This window comes from Lonchura striata, chromosome 26, assembly GCF_050655825.1.
Source record: "Lonchura striata isolate lonStrDom1 chromosome 26, ASM5065582v1, whole genome shotgun sequence".
In the NCBI taxonomy this organism is placed as follows: Eukaryota; Metazoa; Chordata; class Aves; order Passeriformes; family Estrildidae; genus Lonchura; species Lonchura striata.
The window spans coordinates 7,818,879-7,839,677 of record NC_140728.1 but is presented as its reverse complement, the minus strand read 5'-3'; the positions used below and the strand labels follow the sequence as shown (position 1 = coordinate 7,839,677).

At 51.6% G+C, this 20,799-nt stretch overlaps 1 protein-coding gene across 2 annotated transcripts; it reads right to left on the bottom strand.

The window, feature by feature from the left end:
- LOC110469136 (potassium voltage-gated channel subfamily A member 3-like) lies at positions 1–19,124 on the bottom strand. 2 transcript variants are annotated; one of them, XM_021527619.3, is made up of 2 exons: positions 15,709–19,124; positions 1–5,858 (listed from the first exon to the last, which is right to left on the bottom strand). In XM_021527619.3, the coding sequence occupies exon 1, from the start codon at positions 18,963–18,965 to the stop codon at positions 17,217–17,219; it is 1,749 nt and encodes a 582-aa protein (XP_021383294.1). In that variant the 5' UTR covers positions 18,966–19,124; the 3' UTR covers positions 1–5,858; positions 15,709–17,216. The 2 variants fall into 2 exon arrangements, with proteins under 2 accessions (XP_021383294.1, XP_021383295.1); XM_021527620.3 differs by lacking the exon at positions 1–5,858 and adding an exon at positions 5,865–7,350.
- Positions 19,125–20,799: the final 1,675 nt, after the last annotated feature.

Below are 20,799 nucleotides of genomic sequence, written 5' to 3'. Positions count from 1 at the left end.
TGCGGTTCAGCTGTTTTATTGAACTTTGCGTATGAAAGAACAGTTTCAAGTTCTAATGAGAAAAAAAAAATTCAAATATAAATTCAGCATCAGGTAAAAAAAACACACAACTGAAAAAAAAATCACTTTTTTAAACTGGGAACTGAACACAAGGCCCACACCATGGTGGAGTCACCAGGACGAGGGGATGCAGCAGCTGTTTTTAGCATCAGACTGGTATTAAAAAAAACCAAGTTTTAAACAGTTGTAACACAGCTCACTGGCAAAACCAGAATTCAAAACAAACTCAGAGTAACAAGACTGCATTGACATCTCCAGTTCAAAATTGCATTGCTCCTGTGGCACTGATTAGTCAAGATTTAGAGACAAGTTCAGATTTACACAGAATTTCCCAATATGTCACTGTTCATAGACCCAGTGCATGTCCCAGGTGAGACAGTCATGGAAACATTTCTGCATTACCACTTGCACATGTGAAGGAAGGAAAGCAAAGTCAAAACTATATCCAGCCATCTCCATCCTGGGAAGATTCCATGAAAATCAGTTGCATAGTAAAGGATGGGAAATTAAGAAACATGAGCTGCTGCTGTGCTGGAGGAGGGTGCAAAGTCTCCCTTTTGCCACATTTTGGGGTCTGAGGTGCTAAATTAAGAGCCTGTTTTCCTTGCAAGGTGGCAAATTCAGCCATGGAATCCCTGACCTCCAGCAGCAAGGTGATTTTCCTGCAAGACTGAGCACTTGGGAAAACCAAGTCTAATTTCAGTGCACCAATGGCATCACAAGGGACATGGCAGCCAACACAGTTTTCCATTAAAATTCCAATATTTCAGGCACTTCCTGACTGTATTTCCACTTAATACCTTTTGATTCACAGTCCCAGCTCTATCCATGACTTGTGTGTTGCCAGGTAAATTGTCCTGCTGTGAAATCATCCTCTGGAATAGGAATGATGGATTTAAAACCCAGCAGCAGTGCCTGGCTTGCAATGGTCAGAGATGTGTCAGGGACAGCACCAGTCAGAACAATCTCAGGCCATTCCCTTTACAGGTGCACTGATGACATCATTGTGGACCAAGCGGGAAAAATGGGAAAAAGAAACATAATTTACCTGTATCAGAGGCTGGTGGAAAATATGGGGGTTAGAATGTGTAATTTAATTCACCCAGAGCTGGTACTTGGCTTTAATCTCAGGCTGAAAGACAGACTTCCAGCTGGCTTTGTGCAATGCAGGAGAGTGGGAAGCACTCAGGAAAGAAAAAAATCCATCTCAGAAATTCCTTAATTTTAAAGGGATTCAGTAGCAATAACAGCATTTGAACAGCTGGCTCAGAAAACACCCAAGTGTGTGAGGTAATGAAGCCTCCAGCATGCTCGAGGCTGGATTCTGAGATGCCAGTCCTGCAGGGGTTTGCCTGTGGGAAGGGGCTGGAGGCTGGGATGGGACTGCAGGAATCACAAATAAATACAATCTCAGAGTGCTTTGGGCTGGAAGGGACAGCTGATCCTGTTTCCATGGGCTGGGACTATCCCAGGCTGCTCCAAGCTCCATCCAGCCTGGCCTTGGACTCTGCCAGGGATGGGCACCCTGTGCAAATCCTGACTTTTGCCCCAAATCCAGCAGGGCAGAGCAGCTTCCCAGTATTCCCTCAATGCCTCCAACAGCCTCCCTGCTAAGCTCTGTCCCCGTGCCGTGCCCCCTGAACCTTTGTGAGTGTCCTGAAACACTTTTGGAGATCTTTTGCCTTCTAATTTTGCTGCCTTCTTAAAACAGCTTAAAACATGTCATTAAAAGAAGCGGCTTTACGTGACCCCACACCAGCCCAGCTCCCCAGATCCGCTTTTCCTGCCTCTCTGCCAGCACGGAGCCAGCAGCAGAGCTCTCATCACTCTAATTGCACCCTAAAATGAAAAGGGGAAGGGTTGCTGCGTGTTCAGCGTCTAAAGAGCTCGTCTGAGCACGACAGCTCCGAGCTGCTCCGGCGTCTGGGAGCATGGCTTTGAAGGGCTATGAATAAAGATGAGCAGCCTGCCTTGGGATGATTATGGGAATCAAAGCACGCTATTTTTTGGATCTTCTCTTGATGTCAGCCATCATTAAATCGCTGCCTTTTTTTTGTTTTTTTAATCGACTGGATACATTTTTAATTTGTCTTCCCTTGCCAAACGCAGCCCTGCGCTCCCGCTGCCACGGCTGTCCCGGCACGATGGTTATCTGCAACACGCACCAGGCTGGGCTCAGAGTGGTGGCAACACAGATTAATGCACTGGACTGACAGTTAGAGACTATCAAACTCTCAATTATTGTGGAAAAGCACATTAACACCCAGCTGGCTCAGCGACCAAGCACGAGGAACCCGAGAGCACGGAGCGACATCGTCAGCGCCGGAACGTACAACACCGAGGAGAGGTGGCATTTGGCAAGATTGTCACCAGGGTGAGATGGTTGGGGGTGGGGATGGTTTTTCCCACCACTTTAATAATCAAAGTACAGTTTTGAGCCCTCACAGAGAGATGCTGTAACAAATGGCTACTGAAAACAGACGAGGTATAATCATGTTACACACACACACACACACACCCATAAAAAAGCTCTCTGTAACACTGGTGAAAAATAAAAATAACTTTAGTACTGATACATTCTATCCCCCATTTTAAGGGCTACTAGATCATGTTCCAAAAGAAACTAAATATAACACCTTTGGGACCAGGGCTTCCCAAGATCCAGGTCTGTGCTGCAATCCAGAAAATCAATTCTCCTCCTGTTAATGTGCCCTTACCCATGTGGGCAGCCTGGGGTCCCCCTCATTTCATGGGGGCTTTGGTTGTTTGCAGCCCAAACGGTGGAAAATGGGTTTGGGGTCAGTCTCCCACCATTTCTGAGTTGCTAAAGCTTTGTTCATTCTCCTTTACAGGCTCAAGAGCACACTGAGAACCTGTCATGCTGCAGGGAGGCTGCGAACAAATGTTTTGCAGCTCCTTAGGGGTTTGGGAGGTGAGATGTCCCAAAAAAGGCCAGCTCCATCTCCCCCAGCTGCCAGCAGCTCCCTCCGCGGCAGTGGGGAAGAGCACTTGGGAATTCCAGCCCTCACCCCAAACACCGGCACTTCTCCTGGTCTTTTTTAAGGGTTCATTTAAGGCCTCTGAGATTTTATGGCCCGAGCAATAATTCATTTCAGTGCTGGGGTGAGGCAGAGGGAACACAGCTCCTCTGTGCGGGACAGGGGAGGGACACCCGGAGGGGCACAAACCCCCGTGGGGGTTTGCCCGAGGAGCAATTTGCTGGAAGATCCCGTGGAGAAGCTCCCTCTCCCCGGCCCCCACCACGAGCTGTCCCCCAGGCAGGGCACGGCCAAACCAAGTTAATGAGAGCCACTGCTCTAATTAGCTGTAATTTGTGCGGGCGGCTTTCGCAGCGCACTGATTTCACACCGCGCGGTGTTTCACCTCCGCGGTTCCCCGGCTTCCCTGCCAAGCCTTGGCACCCCCTGCTCATCTCCGAGGCTCAGGAACCTGCTCCATGTGGTCTTCCAGCAATCCTGGTCCCCGATCCCCATCTCCCTCTGCTGTTAAAGCCCTGCTAAATCCAGGTGCCAGCAGCACCAGCCCTTCCTCCTCCATTTACTCACAGCTTCAGCAGCCACAGGGTTTCTTCCATGCTGGGAATAAATGCAAGAGGAGCAATGTCCTACTGAGAGTCAGATCCATATTTTCTCTTTGTTCTCCAATTGATCAAATTGACAAAAACTGCTGGGTTTAACACTTTTGCTTCTTTTTGCCCTCTCAGCCCATTCTGCCCAACCTGCACCTGTGCAAAGCCCTGGAGACTTCTGTGTTTGGGCCTCCCAAGCCCTTCTGCCAGGAACAAAGTCTCCACCAGCAGAGGTGCTCCTGCCATGGCAGGAGGAGGAATTCCAGCCAAGAAATTAATCGTGTTTAAAAACCAAACAAAATAAACCCGACCTCACCGAAGCCGACACGTTGCTTGTAAGAATCACGTCATTTCCCAGTGTTAAGGGAATTTCTCAACCTGAATTCCAGCTGATGTTTTTGTGCAGGGTTCTCGTTCATCTTCAAAGCTCTTCTGCAAGACAGAAACGTGGTGCAGACAGTTGGCTGCTTTGCCTTGTCTATTCCCGAGTTTCCCCGTTTCCAGCCTTCATTCCAGGGGTTGGTTTCAGTGCATCCTCCCTGGGGCTGTGCCTCCAGGCATCCCACATGCGTCTCCTGTGGATCTTCTGTGTGAAATGCAGGTTAACAGCTCCACTGGGGGAAGGATCTATGTTTTGGTGCTTCCCTCTGGAAGAGTGGTCCTTGCTCCACCTTCCAGGTACCTGGTGGGGACCTACAGGCTGGTCCTGGGACACCGAAGACAATCAGCAGCATCAGCTCAAGGATCTGTTTCACACCCAATAATTTTGGTTCCTGCTACCTCCCCTTGAGCAACCTCTGCTTCAGAGGAAGCTCCAGCTCACTTGATTCTGTCCAGTCTAAATTAACATTCCCAAACTATTCCCAGGGAATTATTGCAATGCAGACAAAGAGGTTCCTGTGCTCATGAGTCCCTCCAACACTATTTTCACCCTTAAATCCAATGCTGTTCCAAGTTTCACTCTGCTCCTCCGATGGAGGCTGAGCTGGGAGGGTTTCAGCCCCCAAGCTGGGATGGAGGCAGCATGAAAAGGTGGATGAAGCTGGGGAGGGGGAAAAGGGAGAGCCAGAAGCAGGAGAGACCATCAACCCCTCTGCCATTTGCATTTATCCCTTTGCACATCACTTATCCCTTTGCAGACCATTTATCTCATGGCACCAGGATAACATTGATCTGTGTAGTGCTAGGAAACACAGTGAGGTTATAGAAAACCCAGCTTTAGGAGCTTCCCAGCCCAGTATGGGCAACCCACAGCTTTTAACCTGCCACCAAAAACCTCAATATGCAAAATGAAACAGCAACGGACAAAGGAGAGATGGAATTCCCAATTATTACAGAATTAAAAAGGCAACACTAAAAAATTCCCACAAGGCTGGGGTATTGTGGAAGTGCAGACAAGAGCAGAGAGGCTCTCATGAAAGGAAGCAGGAACATGGTCAGCCAGGAATTGGGTTTTTAGACCTTTTCTACCCTGGAAATTCAATTTTTCCTTCATTTTTTGTGGAGTGATCTTGATAGCAAGGCACAACTGTTCGACACTCTTTTCCTCAGCACCAGCAGAGATGTTTCTTTCTAAATAAGGACTCAAAGTAAATCACAGCCTTTGGTACAGCACAGAGCTACTTATAAAGGGCATTTCCAGGAAAGTGAGAAAAATGGAACAGGAATGATTCCCAAAGAGCTGAGAACAGCCCGTGGCCTTTGCCAGGGAACAGCGACAGCAACCAAATTTCCCCCCACTCCCTCCCTCCCCGAAAAAAACACTTGGACTGAGTTTTAGCAGCTCTGCTTAACATTTCCTTTCTGGTTGCTTCATCTTTCAAGAGATTTTTTAAACAATAATATTAAAAATTACTGAAATAATGTCCATGTGACTTCTACCTCTCCTCCTCCTCCTTTCTCCTGGCTTTGCTCAGTCCTGTTATATTGCACATGAGTTGAAGATAATCTGGCTCCAGAGATGTTCCCTTCTACATAATGCACTTGTTAAAAAACCCAGATGAAGTGGGAAATATTCCATATATAAATATATATATATATATGAAATATGGACTGGGTTTAGCTGGGGAGGACAGGCCCTCTGTCAGTCGGGTCCATGGCAGTGTCAGTCACCGTGCTGGGGATGTTTGGGATGTTTGTCCTTTCCTTGGAGATGTTTTATTTCCCAACACAGTCCTGAAGGTCTTCATTTCAAAACTTCTTCTGTGATCTGTTGGGCAAAGCAAAGAACCACTTTTATGCACAGCCTGCTTTGAAAAATAAGAACAGGTTCATTTTTTTCAAGTAAAGTGGAAAAGAAGTTGCACATTGGTCCCCCCTGACAAATTCCCGACTCCATTTCCCACTAATGAAAAATTAGAATTTTCTAATTAAATTCTTTAATGGACTAGATGCCACACAGTCTAAAGTGAGCTAAAGATAGGAAAAAGATTCATTAAATAAATTCTTGTTGTTAACTGTTATCTCACATTAACGGCAAGTTCCAGACTCAGAATAATTAGCGCCAAGTGGGTTTTCCTCATGTTTTTATCTTAATCAATCTGAGTTTGCTCTGAGCTGATGTAATTCATGAGGTATTGAGTAACTGGTTGATTTTATAAATCCAGTCCAGGTGATGGGAGGAGCCAGGGCTGACTCCACTCCCAGAGCTTGGACTGTGGAGTCATCCCACAGAGCACAAACCCAAAATCCCATTTTGATGTGGGGATGGGGGTGTCCAGCAAAGGGCCCAAAAAACTCCCAATTTCTGCAGTGCTAGAACTGCATCCATAGCTCTACACTCAAGAGACTGATTCCTGTTTTAATACAGGGAGATGCTCTGCTCTGTCTTTGAGACACTAAAATGTCTAGAAATTTCATGCAACTGTTTTTATCCCTCTCATCTTCCAAAAAATCCATGTTCTGCCTTTACTTTCACACCGTGGCAACTGGAGCACCCCAGCTGGCCCGGTCAGATTGTCTGAGCCGGGGGCTTCGTTAGCAGCTGCTGATGAGGGAAAGGCTGGGAGGAGCTGCAGTCACAGCCCAGAGCCCAGCCTGAGGCACCAGGACCTGCCTGGTCCCCCATCAGCCCCAAAAATCAGCCTGTTTTCCCCAAAGGGAGAGGCAGGATGGAGATATGCCAGGTGGGATCCATGCACTGAGGAGGGAGAGACCCTCTCTGGATGCTGCAGGCATCAGGATGCAGGGATGGAGATGTTGCAGTGATGGAGCTCAGCAATAATGAGGATGTGAGAATGAAGTTGCAGAGATAACGAGGATGCAGGGGTGACGAGGATGCAGGGAAGATGTTGCAGGGCTGATGATGTTGCAGGGATGATAAGGCTGCAGGGGGAACGATGTTGCAGCTGTGATGAAATTGCAGATGAAGTTACAGGGATGAAGTTGTAGGGATAATGAGGATGCAGGGATGAAGTTGCAGGGTTGATGAGCGTGCATTTGCAGGGATGATGAGGTTGTAGGATGGTGATGTTGCAGGGATGGAGCTGCAGGGATGATGAGGTTGTAGGGATGCTGATGTTGCAGGGATGGAGCTGCAGGGATGATGAGGTTGTAGGATGCTGATGTTGCAGGGATGGAGCTGCAGGGATGATGAGGTTGTAGGATGGTGATGTTGCAGGGATGATGAAGATGTGGCTATGAGGAAGTTGCAGGGATAATGTTGCAGGGATGATGAGGATGCACGGAGGATGATGTTGCAGCTGTGATGAAATTGCAGAGATGAAATTGCAGGAGGGATGATGATATGGGGATGCTAAGGATGCAGCTGCAGGGGTGATGAGGATGTGGGGATGTAGGAATGATGCTACAGGGATGCTAAAATCCAGCAGAGAAAGGAAAGAGATGGGAATTCCTGCCAGGAGCAGAGATCCCCTTGTGAGGCAGTGCAGCACTGGGAAATGAGCTTCCAGAGGGGCTCAGGAGCAAGGATCCCAGCCCAGACAGTTCAAGCACCAGCTTATCCTGAAGTGCCAGCAGGGCCATTCCTGGGCTTAAAGCTACCAGGGCTTTCTGCTCTATAGCTGGGGGATTAAACCCCTCCCACCTGCCAGCCGGGAAGGGCTCCAAACTGCCAGGATCCTCAAGGATCACTGCAGCATTACACACTGAGTACATAAATAAATACACAAATTAGACCCAAACAGAACCTGCAGCCCAGGAAATGCCACTGGGCAAGAAGGTGGTGGTGGAGTTGGGACTCTGCAAATGAAGTGCTAAATAACAACTTTCATTCCCATCAGACAAATAATCCAGTGCTTTGGGGTACCCTGGAGCCTATCCAAGCTGTATCCTTGCCAGTGAAGAAAGAAATGCCATATCCTCAGCCTAACAATGGTGTTATTTCTCTGGATCCAGTGAGTGGGAGTGAGAAGTCAGGAGCATTCAGGAGCTATCACTGCTCCAGCTCTGAAGGGATCCAGATGTCTTTCTATTGTCCAGGGGTGAGGAAATCCCCTCCATCCCAAGAGAAATAGAGGATATTGAACAGCAGGCATAAAAATTAGATGCTTTTAAATTGGCTGAGCCAAATAACTTCTTTCTAAACACTCAGAGCTGACAAAACAGCTCCTGGGAGTGCAAGTACTGAACATCTCCTGAGTCCTTCCAGAGGACTGGAAAACAGCTCCTGTTTGGGACAGATTTTTAAGGGATAAACAAAGTGACCTGCAAAAATGATGGGTCTGGCCATCTGTCATTGATCCCAGACAAGTTGCTGGAATTGCTGAGAGTCTTAATACAGAATTAAAGAGGAAGATTTAATTGGTGCCAATCAACACAGATTTTCTGTTAAGAAAACAGATCTTATCAAATTAACTGATATCTCTGACTGAGTCCCACACTTGGCTTGTGTAATGGTGCTTGTGTGATGCTCTCCTCCAAGGCAATGGCTGTTTGGTCAAGCAAACAGAGCAATTAAGTGAAATTTCCAGATGTCCCAAGTGAGGAACCCAGCTGGACCCGGGTCGCATTCCCCACTCGCTCCTCCAGGTGCTTTCTCAGAGCATCTTGCAACCAGGATGGGAGAGACATCCCTGAGAATTTCCAGCCCTGGGAGAGAACAGCCCAGGCTTGTTTCTGCTGCTGCAGAAAGAAGATTTCCTGCCTTAATTCCGTGGGATTTAAAGTGTGGAATATCATTCAGGCACCTGCACCCACCAAGGCACGGGCAGAGGTAGAGAAGCCCTCAAACCTTCAATGCTACATGCAGTTCACAGCAACTCCTTCCTCATCCCTCCTGCAAACTCAAATTCCCAGCGCCCAGGGCCATTTTAAAGCCCAAATTTCTTATGTCTGGTTTCTGATCCAGTGCAACAGTGTGAGGTTAAATTGTGAGGAGACACAGTGGCAGCTCCAAGCAGAGACTAGCAAGGAGAGACAAGAGGGTTCTCAACCCTAAATTCACAGAGATTTCGGGAGAAATGGGCCAGAAGGATGGGAAAGGGAAGATACAGAGTGAAGAAATCACGGGGGAGGAGGATATTGACAGGGAGCTGAAGGCAGAGCTGGCAGCTTGGGAAGCTGTGTGAAACCTCAGGCTTCCCTTCAGCCAAGGGAAATAACTGGGATTATTGGGATACCCAGGGCAGAGTCTGCAGGCTTTTCTAGCCTCAAGAAAGCCAAATCCCATAAAACCTTTGGAGAAGTCCTCGTTTCTTGCCCCGTGTTTCAAAACTGCCTCTTATTTCCCCAGGAGTTCCATTGCAAACACTTCCTGAAGCTGCTTGGTGCCATTTACAGATGGGGAAACTGAGGTCCAGAGGAGCCCACCTGCCCAAAGCCAGGGAGCAAATCCCACAGTGCCCACAGCCTCCAGCCTGGGAGCAGGGGCACATTTCCCTGGGGTACCAACCCAAACTCCCTGAAGGGCACAGCATTACCCACTGCCCGCTCTGCACACCTTGTACCAAGTCCAAGGGTAAACGCAGCCCCCTGAAAAAGCAGAAAACACTTTGCCAAGTGTGTCTTCATCCTTCCATCCTCCCTCCCAGCCTCCAGCTTCCCGTGGAGCAGCACCCCAAGCACAGACCTGATCCTGCTTCCACCACTGAGCAAACTGAGAAAACCCCAAAGGATTTTTGTCCTCTATGCACACTCGTGCTTTGGAGGAAGCAAAGCAAAGCAGCTGTGCTGGTGAGCCTCAAAATAAACCTGAGTGCACTTTGCAGCCTTGCTGGGGCTAGCAGAGGGGGCGATGGGCTCATCATCCCCACAAGCCACACGTGCCACCCCAGCCTGCCCAGCCCGGCTGTTCAGAGACGCTAAAAATGAAGTGCAACCACTGGAGCAAAGCAACAGAGCTCCGACACGCTCAGAAAAAGCAACGGAATGGCAAAGTCTCAAGGAAATGAATCATTCCTAAACAAACCCAGCAGCGCCTGCTGCCGTCGGTGCGGCTGAGCCCCGGCTCTGGCAATGAGTGTGCAGAGCCACCAGGGAACGGCTGCCTGCGCTGAGCAGGGAGAAGCCGTGATCAGGGAGCATTCCGGCTCCTCCTGGCTCCAGCGAGAAGCTGAAGGAGATGGGAGACATGTTCTAATTTATTTGAGCATGTCTTGGTTCATAAGGAGGAGAAAAGTGACGGCGCCCTGCGGGGATATTCATGCGGGGAGGTTTCCCTGCCCTGCTGCCGAGCATCCTCAGCACTGAAAATTCAGGCTCTGAGCGGTGATGAGACACAGAGCCTGAACCCTGTGGGTGTCAGAGCAGTGTTATGAACAAAACAACCTGGCTGGGACACCTCGGCTTGGGCTAAATACTGACACTGAAATGTTAATTAGCTAATTGCTCCTGGGAATCACCTACCGCCCCACCCACACTAGGACCGGGATGCAAAATAATCCAGTGGAATCATGGGAGGGGGTTTTGGGATTGAAAACACCCCTAAATGGAAAAGATGGGCACAGTGGAGGGGGCTGGATGGGTGTGCTGGTTGGGAAAAGGGAACCACATCCCTGCTCTGTGTCTGACCTGTCACCAGAGCCTGCAGGGGACTGCACTGGGCTGTGGGAAGCAGGAACAAAGGAACAAAACTCTTCCTGGTGTTACCAGGAGGGCAGGAGAGGGCACAGCTGCTGCTGGACTCGGCAGCAGGATCTGCACATCCCCTCACCCTGTGACTACCAGAGTGCCAGGAGGAACGGAGAGAAGACTTCAGATACAGACTGGACACCTCTGCACCTCCAGCTACCAGTGTGCCACGGAGACTCCCGGGACAGACTCTGCAGCCTTCTCCCCCTTTGGCTACCAGGAAAAAGCTACACCACCCCCCTGCCGAGCTGACTTTTTAATAAAGAGCTGAACACTAACAAAGGCATAGACCCTGCTCATTTCAAGCAGCACAGTAATGGTGGAAGGAGAAGCATAGAGAGGCTCATGGGGTTGATGTTTGTGCCTGAGTTTTGCCAGAATCAGGGATAGAAAGGTTCCAGCTGTTCCACACAGGATGGTTTTCAGGAGCACAAACTGAGATTTGCTGAGTGACAAAGAGCAGGAACCCCGATGCCTTCCCAGCAGGGAGCAGCCAACACGTGGGGACAAACACTGCTGGGACAGGGACACCATCACCCACCTGCCTGTACCAAGCAGGGCGTGGAAGCTCTCGATTGTATCCCAGGCTCAGCCACAGCCGAGCCAGCAGAGTTTTGGCTGGAGCAAGAGCTGGGAGGGGCTGGGAGATGGAGGGGACACCTCTGCAGGGATCCTGGGGCTGAGACCCCTCTGCAGGGATCCTGGGGCTGGGACCCCCCTGCAGGGATCCCCTGGGGCTGGGGCTGCTCTGCAGGGATCCTGGGGCTGGGACCCCTCTGCAGAGATCCCTGGGGCTGGGACCCCCCTGCAGAAATCCCCTGGGGCTGAGACCCCTCTGCAGGGATCCCCTGGGGCTGGGACCCCTCTGCAGGGATCCCCTGGGGCTGGGACCCCTCTGCAGGGATCCCCTGGGGTTGGGACCCCTCTGCAGAGATCCCTGGGGCTGGGGCTGCTCTGCAGGGATCCCCTGGGGTTGGGACCCCTCTGCAGGGATCCCCTCGGGCTGGGGCTGCTCTGCAGGGATCCCCTGGGGCTGGGACCCCCCTGCAGGGATCCCCTGGGGCTGGGACCCCTCTGCAGAGATCCCTGGGGCTGGGACCCCTCTGCAGGGATCCCCTGGCAGTGAATGTGTCCCTGCCAGGGGATGGCTCTTCCCTAGGGCATGGCTGGGACTGGACCCTCCTCCAGGTGCCAGTCTTATTTCTGACCTCAGAAACCCCGACTCAGCACCCCCTGAAATTGGTCAAACACCCTCCACTGCTGGACAAGTGATTCCCAGATGGGACGAGGCACCTCAGGGCACCCAAAATGTCCCCCAAGTGTCCTCCTCAAAGTGGTGATGGCCACGGCCCCAGGACTGTTTCCAGAAAAAGAAGCCCATGGCTCCATCCCTCCATGCTCGATGCCACCTCCCACCTCTGGCACGGGGAGAGGGCTGATGCCACCCTGCACCCGTCGGGATTGCCTGGACTCAGGCATGCAAACAGCACCCAGGGAAGCACGGAAAGGCACCAACAGCCCACCCTTAACACATCCTCCAGCTGAACAACACCCCCAAAGCCGAGCCAAGGGCCGAGTCGTGCTGTGGGTGGGACTCAGAGCAGAGAGGGTGCAGGGGAGCAGCACCAACTCCGTAGGAGTGAGAATTCCAAGGATATGGCCCTGCCCTCAGCACCCTGTAGCCATGGAATCATCAAATGCTTGGAGTTGGAAGCGACCTTAAGGATAATCTATGACAAAGATCATACAATATCCTGAAATCCCTTATTTCCCTGCTCCCATATGACAGCCCGTGCACGAGGATGCCGGGGCACTGAGCTCTCCTTCCAGGTCCACACAGAACTGACACTGAAGGGCAAAATAAGGCGCAGTTAAACCCTATTTGCCTGTTTGCACTCCCAGGCTTGCAGCATGCCCAAAGATCGTTTGCTAAAGCGTTTAAAAATAGGGGAAACGAAGCCCTGCTTCCCTCCGGCGGCGGTGGAGCCTCCGTGTGCTCGCACCAAGATATGCATATTTTAAAAGCTTGGCAGGAGAGGGCTCCAAACTACACAATTAAACAGATTTTACACACAACGCTCCCCGTACATGCCAAGCATCGCCAAACGCCCTTTTCTTGTGCTACAACCCTGCAGGAGAGACCCCTTCGGAGCAATGACCCTGGCTCGCTCCTTCCATTCTGCCAGGGAAAGCACTTGTCTGCCCTTTGCCGCTGCTTAATTGCCCATAAACTGGGGATAAAAAACAAAAACCACTTCTTTTGTCAAGGGATGGAGCAGGAACAATTGCCTGGGAGGAAATTTAACCCTCCTGGAGGAAAGAGATATCTCCAGCCCTTGTCTGTGTCCACACGTGGGGTGGGATGGATACTGCTCTGCTCCGGCCACCCCAGGCACCCGCAGGGCATCTATTGTGCTGGAGAACAACAGAAGCTTTTGATCAGGCCTGAAAACACACAAAAAGAAGAGGGAAAAAAAGCAGGAGGAAAAGGTGATGGTGTCAAAGTACCAAGTGGAGGGGCCAGGGTTGCAGCTGCTGCACCCCCCCAGCACCAAGGATGCGTTTAAAGGTGGCATCCAGGGCTGAAACAGGGGAACAGGTCCTAAAATACAGAGGGAAAGGGAAACCGACAGCAGACTGTGAAAAGAGAAAAGAGGAGGTGCAAGGCTCTACAGCACCCAGTGCCCCTGTGTGGGGGTCGGAAGAAGATGATCTTTAAGGTTGTTTTCAACCCAAGCCTTTCTGTGACTCTGTGATAAACTGAAGGCATCCACGGGGGCAGCTCCAGCCTCGCAGGGCTGCACCCCTGGGCTGGGAGCTGCCTCTTCCATCCTCACCCCCGTGCTTCAGTGTCTCTCGGGTGACAGGCACGAAGGATGGGGAGGACATCGCAGTGGGGACCACGCTGGGACTGCCCCGAGCTGCGGGGACCCTGCTCCTCTGCTCCTGGGGTGCTGGGAAGCATCAGCCAGGAGCTCGTGGTAATGCCCTTTCCTCCATTTAACGTAATGAGCCGAGTCTGGGCGAGCCCTTTGCCTCACACTGATGCTAAATCCCCTAATGCTGCTCCTCTAAGCACATTAGGGACAGGCAAACCCGACACAGCCCAGGCTCCTCTGGAACTCCCCGGTGCTGCTGAAACACTGCCTTGTCCTAATGGCGCACACGGCAGGAGAGCAGAGCAGCTCTTATTTAACACTTAAATAACAGCTGGCTGTGGAGAGCCCAGTGTTTCAGGGATCTCTCCAATCCCTGGCACAACAAGTGCAGCAGCCAGTTCCAGAGGAGCCGTCAGACCACAGAACAGAAGGTATTTATCAGAGTCACTCAGTGGTGTGGGTTGGAATGGATCTGAAACATCATCCAGTTCCAGCTCCCTGCCATGGGACACCTTCCACTGGAGCAGGTGGCTCAAGTGGTTCCGCTTCTCTCACTGAATGGTGCCCATGAGACTGCAGAGAGGGAGGATGCAGAGAGGGCAGAACACCCAAAGCATAGCCCCGGTTTTCCTGTTCCACTTTTTGGGGTGTATCTAAGAGCAGCAGGGAATTTTTGTCTTTCAGTGATACCACTCAGTAATGAAAAGTATTTTTCTGAATGTGAAAAAGAGGAAATTTAGATCAGATATTGGTTGCCCAGAGCAGCTGTGGCTTCCCCATCCCTGGAAGTGTCCAAGGCCATGTTGGACAGAGCTTGGAGCAACCTGAGAGTGGAAGGTCCCTGCCCATGGCAGGGTGGGACTGGATGATCCTTAAGGTCTCTTCCCACCCAAACCATTCTGGAATTTTACCAGAGCCAAATTGCCTTTTACCCCAGTGGGTGAAGTGTTTTCCTGCCACCTCTCCCATGAAACATCTTTTACTATCAATAAAATCCCTTTGAAACAACTCTGCTCCTACAAAATCAGTCAGGGATGAGTCTGGAAAACAAACCAACAACCTGCAAGGTCTCTGCTTATTTTAGATGACAAAGAAACTGAAAATTGTTCTGTGTCATTTCCAGAACATGTGGCTTCCCTACCCTGTGCAGCTGCCACGGGGAAAACACCAACCCAGAACTCATCTGCAAACTCTCCTGAGTGCCATGGTTCCACTGCTCTTAAACTCAGAATCTCCTTTTAGGAATAGGCATGTGGGAAAGCTTTAATAACAATAAAATTTAATAACAGTAAAAAATGAGAGCTTGTAGGCAGAAATGACATTTCAGCTCACTGGCAGCCTGGGGAAAAGGCACACCGAGGTGTTCCCAGTTTTCCAGACAAGGAATCCCAGTTATCCTGGACAAGGGATCTCAGGTTTGCAATGTCCCATGATGTTCCAGAGCATCTCCCTAATAAAGATCATCTCTTGGACCCTCAGCTGATGAAAACTGTGGCAGCTCCAATAAAACCATCACACCCCAGCATCCAAGGAGGGGCTCTGATGTTTTTCTTAGGTTTATTGACTGTGGCTAAGGGAGGGTGCTGCAAACCATCTAGATCCTTCTGAGTCTGGGAAAAATCCCAGCTAAACTGCAATTTTGGCATGGCCAGCGTCTCTCAGGACAAGGCCTTCTCTCCACAGCCTTAGGAAAGGTGTGACTTGCACGGGTCGGGGCCAAATTTCTCTTAGGTATTTAACAACACGCCTGTTCCATGTGCTACCTCAGAGGAATTTGGCTTTTTTGAATGCAAAATCCTGCAAAACTGAGCAGAGTTGGAGCCAAAGCTCTTGAGGCCAAGCTGCTTTTGGCCTGTCAGTCTGGCAGGGGCTGGATGGGAGCACTAAACCACTGAAAACACCTTTTTAGCACAGAAATGAAGCAATCCAGCTGCAGAGAAGCAGCAGGGTTTTCCTCCTCCCACAGCACTAAAAAGCAAATACAATCAGAGGAGCTCTAGGATGTGATCCCACTTTATCTAACATGTATAAAAATACCCGAGAGCGGCAGGAGAAGCTGGAGAATAAAAGTAAGCAGTGGAAAGCATGGGGTTTGCCCAAAAAAACCCCAACACTATGACTCCATTGAACTCTCCCCTGTGCAGAACTCACCTGATCCCATCAGATGTCCCATAGCCCCTGGCATACACGTGAAGATGAAGCCGGTGATTTGTGATTTTTCCCAGCGACATTTTTGGTTATTTTGCAATCCTGTTTTTTACTGTCCCCCTTGTTTCACAAAGCTGCCGAGGCTCTCCGGCCAAGCTTGGTGCCTGTTCCCACTGGGTTTGGGGTCGTTCTCGGTGGAGCAGGATGAACCTCCATCCCCAGATTTCACTGCCAAGGTGAGGGACAGGTGGATTTTTTATTGCCTGTGGACGCTTTGTTGGGCACACAGGAGGAGCAGTGGGACAGGAACCAGGAAGGGGGTGCAGGAGCCACGATGTCCCGTGGGATGGAGGAGCTGGAACCATCTGGAAAGGCTTTTTGCGGGAAGAGCAAGGACCAAGGGGGATGGGAGAAGGGATGCCATGACAACCTCTGGGGGTTTCCCAGGAAACCATGGTCACCATGGCAACTGCATCACTCCGTCGGAATTAGTGACTTCCGCTGGAAGGCGTGTTCGCCACTTTAATCTTCTGGCGATAAGCGGCTGCGTCTCCTCCAAAGGCATTGCAAAATGAGGAGGAAATATCCCTTTGTCTGCGGCTGGGTGGGTTGGAGGCTCCCAGCCATAGCAAGGAGCCCGTCCTGGATCCTGCTCCGTGCCGACATCGCTCCGTGCGCCGGCGGCTCCCGAAAACATTCCAGTCTGCCTCTCCTCTCCCTCCTCCTGTACTCATCCCTGCTGCATGGCCACAGACTTGACATCGGAGGAAATAACTCCATCAGGTTACAGGGGAAGGGAATCCAGAATAGAAAACGAAGGCTTAGGGAATTTTTTTCTATTTAAATCAGCATTGATTGCACTCAGTCTCTGACCAGATTAGAATTTCATAAATGATCTAATGGGGAGAAAAAGGGAATCTGGGATGTGCCCGTAATGGCACATCACATGTTTCAATATTAAGCATCATTTAACGATGTGGTAACAGAGACTCTCTGCAGAATTAAATTATTATTTCCTCCCAGCCCCCTCCCAGTACACTCTGCCTCATTTTTCCCTCGTTCCTCCACCCAGTCCGAGTTTGTTAATCCAATAAGTTACTTGATGTGATGGAAGGGAGATTGGCTACACATTGCCCTTAGGGAAAGAGGGAGAAATTCAGGAGCAAAGGAAGAGGTTCTCCGTAAGCCCAAAAAGCAAAGCAGCTCTGCAACACGTTGCAGAAAAAACACCTGTTTTGACAGTGAGTGTGGTTTTTCTTCATCTTCCTTCTCTTTATCCTTTAGCTGTCCTCTTTTTCAGAGAATTTTAAATCCTTTTACTTTTGGATCTTTAGAAAGGAAGGATCTAAAAAAATAAAGGTATAAAAACGAGGGCACACACAGGACCGACGATGGTGCATGTTCCACACAACACCGACACACAGTCACTTTGCATTATTATTGGTATTATTATTGGTATTGTTGTACCGCATCCTCAGATTTCGTCACTGTTCGTTTGGTTTGGGTTTGTTTTAAACATCCGTAAAGATCTTTTTGATGTTCACACAGTTGGGATTGTTTGTGGTTGTGCAGTTGCCTGCTTTAAAGGCAGCCTGTTTGAATGCACTGTGATTGACCCCCCCTTCCTCAATCACCATGTACTCGGACTTGCTGAGGGTGGAATTGCTGCGAGCCTTCTTCATCTCCTCGCTGGACGAGAGGTGCTGGCAGCTCCCGACATGCATGTACTGGGCTTGTTCCTCACCTTCTGTCTCCCGGTGGTAGAAATAGTTGAAATTGGAGACGATGACGGGCACGGGCAGGGCGATGGTCAGCACCCCCGCGATGGCGCACAGAGACCCCACGATCTTGCCCCCAATGGTGATGGGGTGCATGTCCCCGTAGCCCACGGTGGTCATGGTGACCACAGCCCACCAGAAGGCATCAGGGATGCTACTGAACCCCGAGCTGGGGTCATCGGCTTCCGCGAAGTAAACGGCGCTGGAGAAGAGGATGACGCCGATGAAGAGGAAGAAGATGAGCAAACCCAGCTCCCTCATGCTGGCCTTGAGGGTCTGCCCCAGGATTTGCAGCCCCTTGGAGTGCCGGGAGAGCTTGAAGATGCGGAAGACCCTGACGAGGCGGATGACTCTGAGGATGGCCAAGGACATGGCTTGCTGGCCATTGCCTTGCCGCTCAGCCAGCTCCGTGCCCAGCGTGATGAAGTAGGGGATGATGGCCACAATGTCAATGATGTTCATGATGTTCTTGGAGAAAGTGGCCTTGCTGGGGCAGGCAAAGAAACGGACCAGCAGCTCAAAGGAGAACCAGATGATGCACAAAGTCTCCACCACAAAGAAAGGGTCGGTGAAGGATGACACCATGGAAGCAGGTGAGGATGTGGAGTTGGTGAAGACATCAGGTGGGAGAGGGCCGCTGCCTGTCCCGAAGGTCCCCCCAGTTCCCTCATAGTCATGGTCATCCCTGAATTCAGGCAGGGTCTCCAGACAGAAGATGACAATAGAGATAAGGATGACCAGGACAGAGACAATGGCAATGCCTCGGGCCGGCCCAGAGCTCTCGGGGTACTCGAAGAGGAGCCACACCTGGCGCTGAAACTCCTTCTCGGGAAGCGGCCGCTGCTCCTCCCGAATGAAACCCTCGTCCTCCCGAAACTTCTCCATGGCCTCCTCCCCCAGCTGGTAGAAGCGGATCTCCTCGGAGAAGATGTCGATGGGGACATTGACGGGACGCCGGATGCGCCCGCCCGACTGGTAGTAGTAGAGGATGGCGTCGAAGCTGGGACGGTTACGATCGAAAAAATACTCATTGCGGAGGGGGTCGAAGTAGCGCATCCTCTTCCGGGGGTCCCCCAGCAGCGTCTCGGGGAACTGTGCCAGGGTCTTGAGCTGGGTCTCGAAGCGCAGCCCCGAGATGTTGATCACCACGCGCTCGCAGCACTCGTGCTCCGCAGCGCCCGCGGGCTGCCCGGCGGGCACGGCCGGCGCCGGGGGCTGATCGTAGCGCTCCCCCCCGAGCGGCGCGGGAGGATGCTGCGGCTCCTCCAGCAAAGGGTCGCCGCCGCCGCCGCCTCCCACCACGGTCATGCTGCCTTCCTCCCCTTCTTCGCCCTCTTCCTCCTGCTGCTCGGGGCCCGGCTGGGGGGCGGCGGGGGGCTCGCTGTAGCCCAGGTTGTGGTGGCTGCTGGTCGAGCCGCCCCGCGGCTGCCGGCCGGCGGAGGAGGCGGCCGGAGAGTACAGCAAGCTCCGGCGCTCGTCCATAAAGGTGTGGGGCGGAAGGGGAAGGGGGGGAGGGGGGATCCGAGAGGCGGCAGCTGAAGCCTCTTCTTCCTCCTCTTCCTCCTCCTCCGGGCGGAGAGGGAGCAACAGCCGCCCAACTCCTCCAGCGGCTGCCGCTGCTCTGAAGAGCTGAGGCTCTTCTCAAAAAATCCGCCCCCAGCCCTGGCACCGCCTCACTCGGTCACCGCTCCCGGAGACACCCACCAGCCCCCCGGCCCTGCCCCGCAGCCCCCCGCCAGCTGCGGGCATCCCCTCCCACGCCCCTGCTTGGGGGAGCCCCATCCATCCCCCAGGCAGCGCCGAGGGGCTTCCGTCTCCTCTCGGGAGCATCCTTTGCTGCTCAGCGGGCTGCAAGCAGGAAGAGGGGTTTTTCCTGCCAGAACTGCTGCCTAGAAAGAGTTCTTCTGCCCTTCCCCAGGTGAAATGCAATTTTGACTCTGAATTTTCGCGTTTGCCTGTCGGTTTTCAGCTACGGTTTCACACGGTGGGAGGCTGTGGGCAGTGCAAAGCCGGTAGCGTGGCCAGACCCAACAGTTGTTTTGAATCAGCGTCTGGGTTGGGCTGGGGATTGTTTTTCTCTGTCTAGGAGAGCATGTGCATGTGTGTGTGTCCATGAGTGTGGGTGCACACGTGTGTGTGTGCGTGTGCTTCCCCCACCAAAATAAACCCAGAAGCAGAGCCAGCCCTCTACCAAGGAGGCTTCAGGCTGAACCCAAACCTGCATTTCAGACTTTCCATCAAGAAAGCCAAACCCCTTCTACTTCTTTTTCTTTCTTTCTCTCTTCAGTTGATCTTTTAAAGCAAATATTCAATTGTGAGCAAAAGGGACTTTTCAGGCAAAAACCTCCTCTGCAGGAGCCCTGAGCTGGAAAACACCCCATCCCCAGGAAACGTGCATGAGGGACACCCTCTGATCTCTGCACTCCCAGCTCTCCCCCAGCTCCCCATTTTTCCAACCCCCTGCAGTAACTGAAACACTTTAATGCCCAGCCATGTGCCAAGGGGGTTTAGGCAATTCAGGGAGCTCCTAGCTTGGGAAAAAGTAATGGAATGATTTGGGTTGAAAGGGACTTGAAAGCTCATCTCATTCCACGCCCCTGCCATGGGCACTCCTTGCACTGGACCAAGAGTTTGACCATGAGGAGAGGAGAGGAGAGGAGAGGAGAGGAGAGGAGAGGAGAGGAGAGGAGAGGAGAGGAGAGGAGAGGAGAGGAGAGGAGAGGAGAGGAGAGGAGAGGAGAGGAGAGGAGAGGAGAGGAGAGGAGAGGAGAGGAGAGGAGAGGAGAGGAGAGGAGAGGAGAGGAGAGGAGAGGAGAGGAGAGGAGAGGAGAGGAGAGGAGAGGAGAGGAGAGGAGAGGAGAGGAGAGGAGAGGAGAGGAGAGGAGAGGAGAGGAGAGGAGAGGAGAGGAGAGGAGAGGAGAGGAGAGGAGAGGAGAGGAGAGGAGAGGAGAGGAGAGGAGAGGAGAGGAGAGGAGAGGAGAGGAGAGGAGAGGAGAGGAGAGGAGAGGAGAGGAGAGGAGAGGAGAGGAGAGGAGAGGGCCTACATTCCCTTCCAGAGCCAGATGGGTGGTCCTGCCACGATGGAGATTAAAACCCCTCCACCATCCCCACTTGAGCTCATCATCCCAGTTATTTTTAACCAGCACAGCCTTCAGAAGGTAGGGGGAACAACAGATGAAAAGATCAAACTTATTTATACTTTAAATCAGAAACAAGCTGTCCAAAATACCCAAATCTGGGGAGGTAACAACAATAAATACTGGTGCAAGAGCTGATTTCAAGACCCTGAATGGCAGATGAACAGTGAGGATGGAGC

Coding starts and splice junctions, on each gene's coding strand:
- LOC110469136 (XM_021527619.3), bottom strand. CDS start 18,965: ATGGACGAGCGCCGGAGCTTGCTGTACTCTCCGGCCGCCTCCTCCGCC.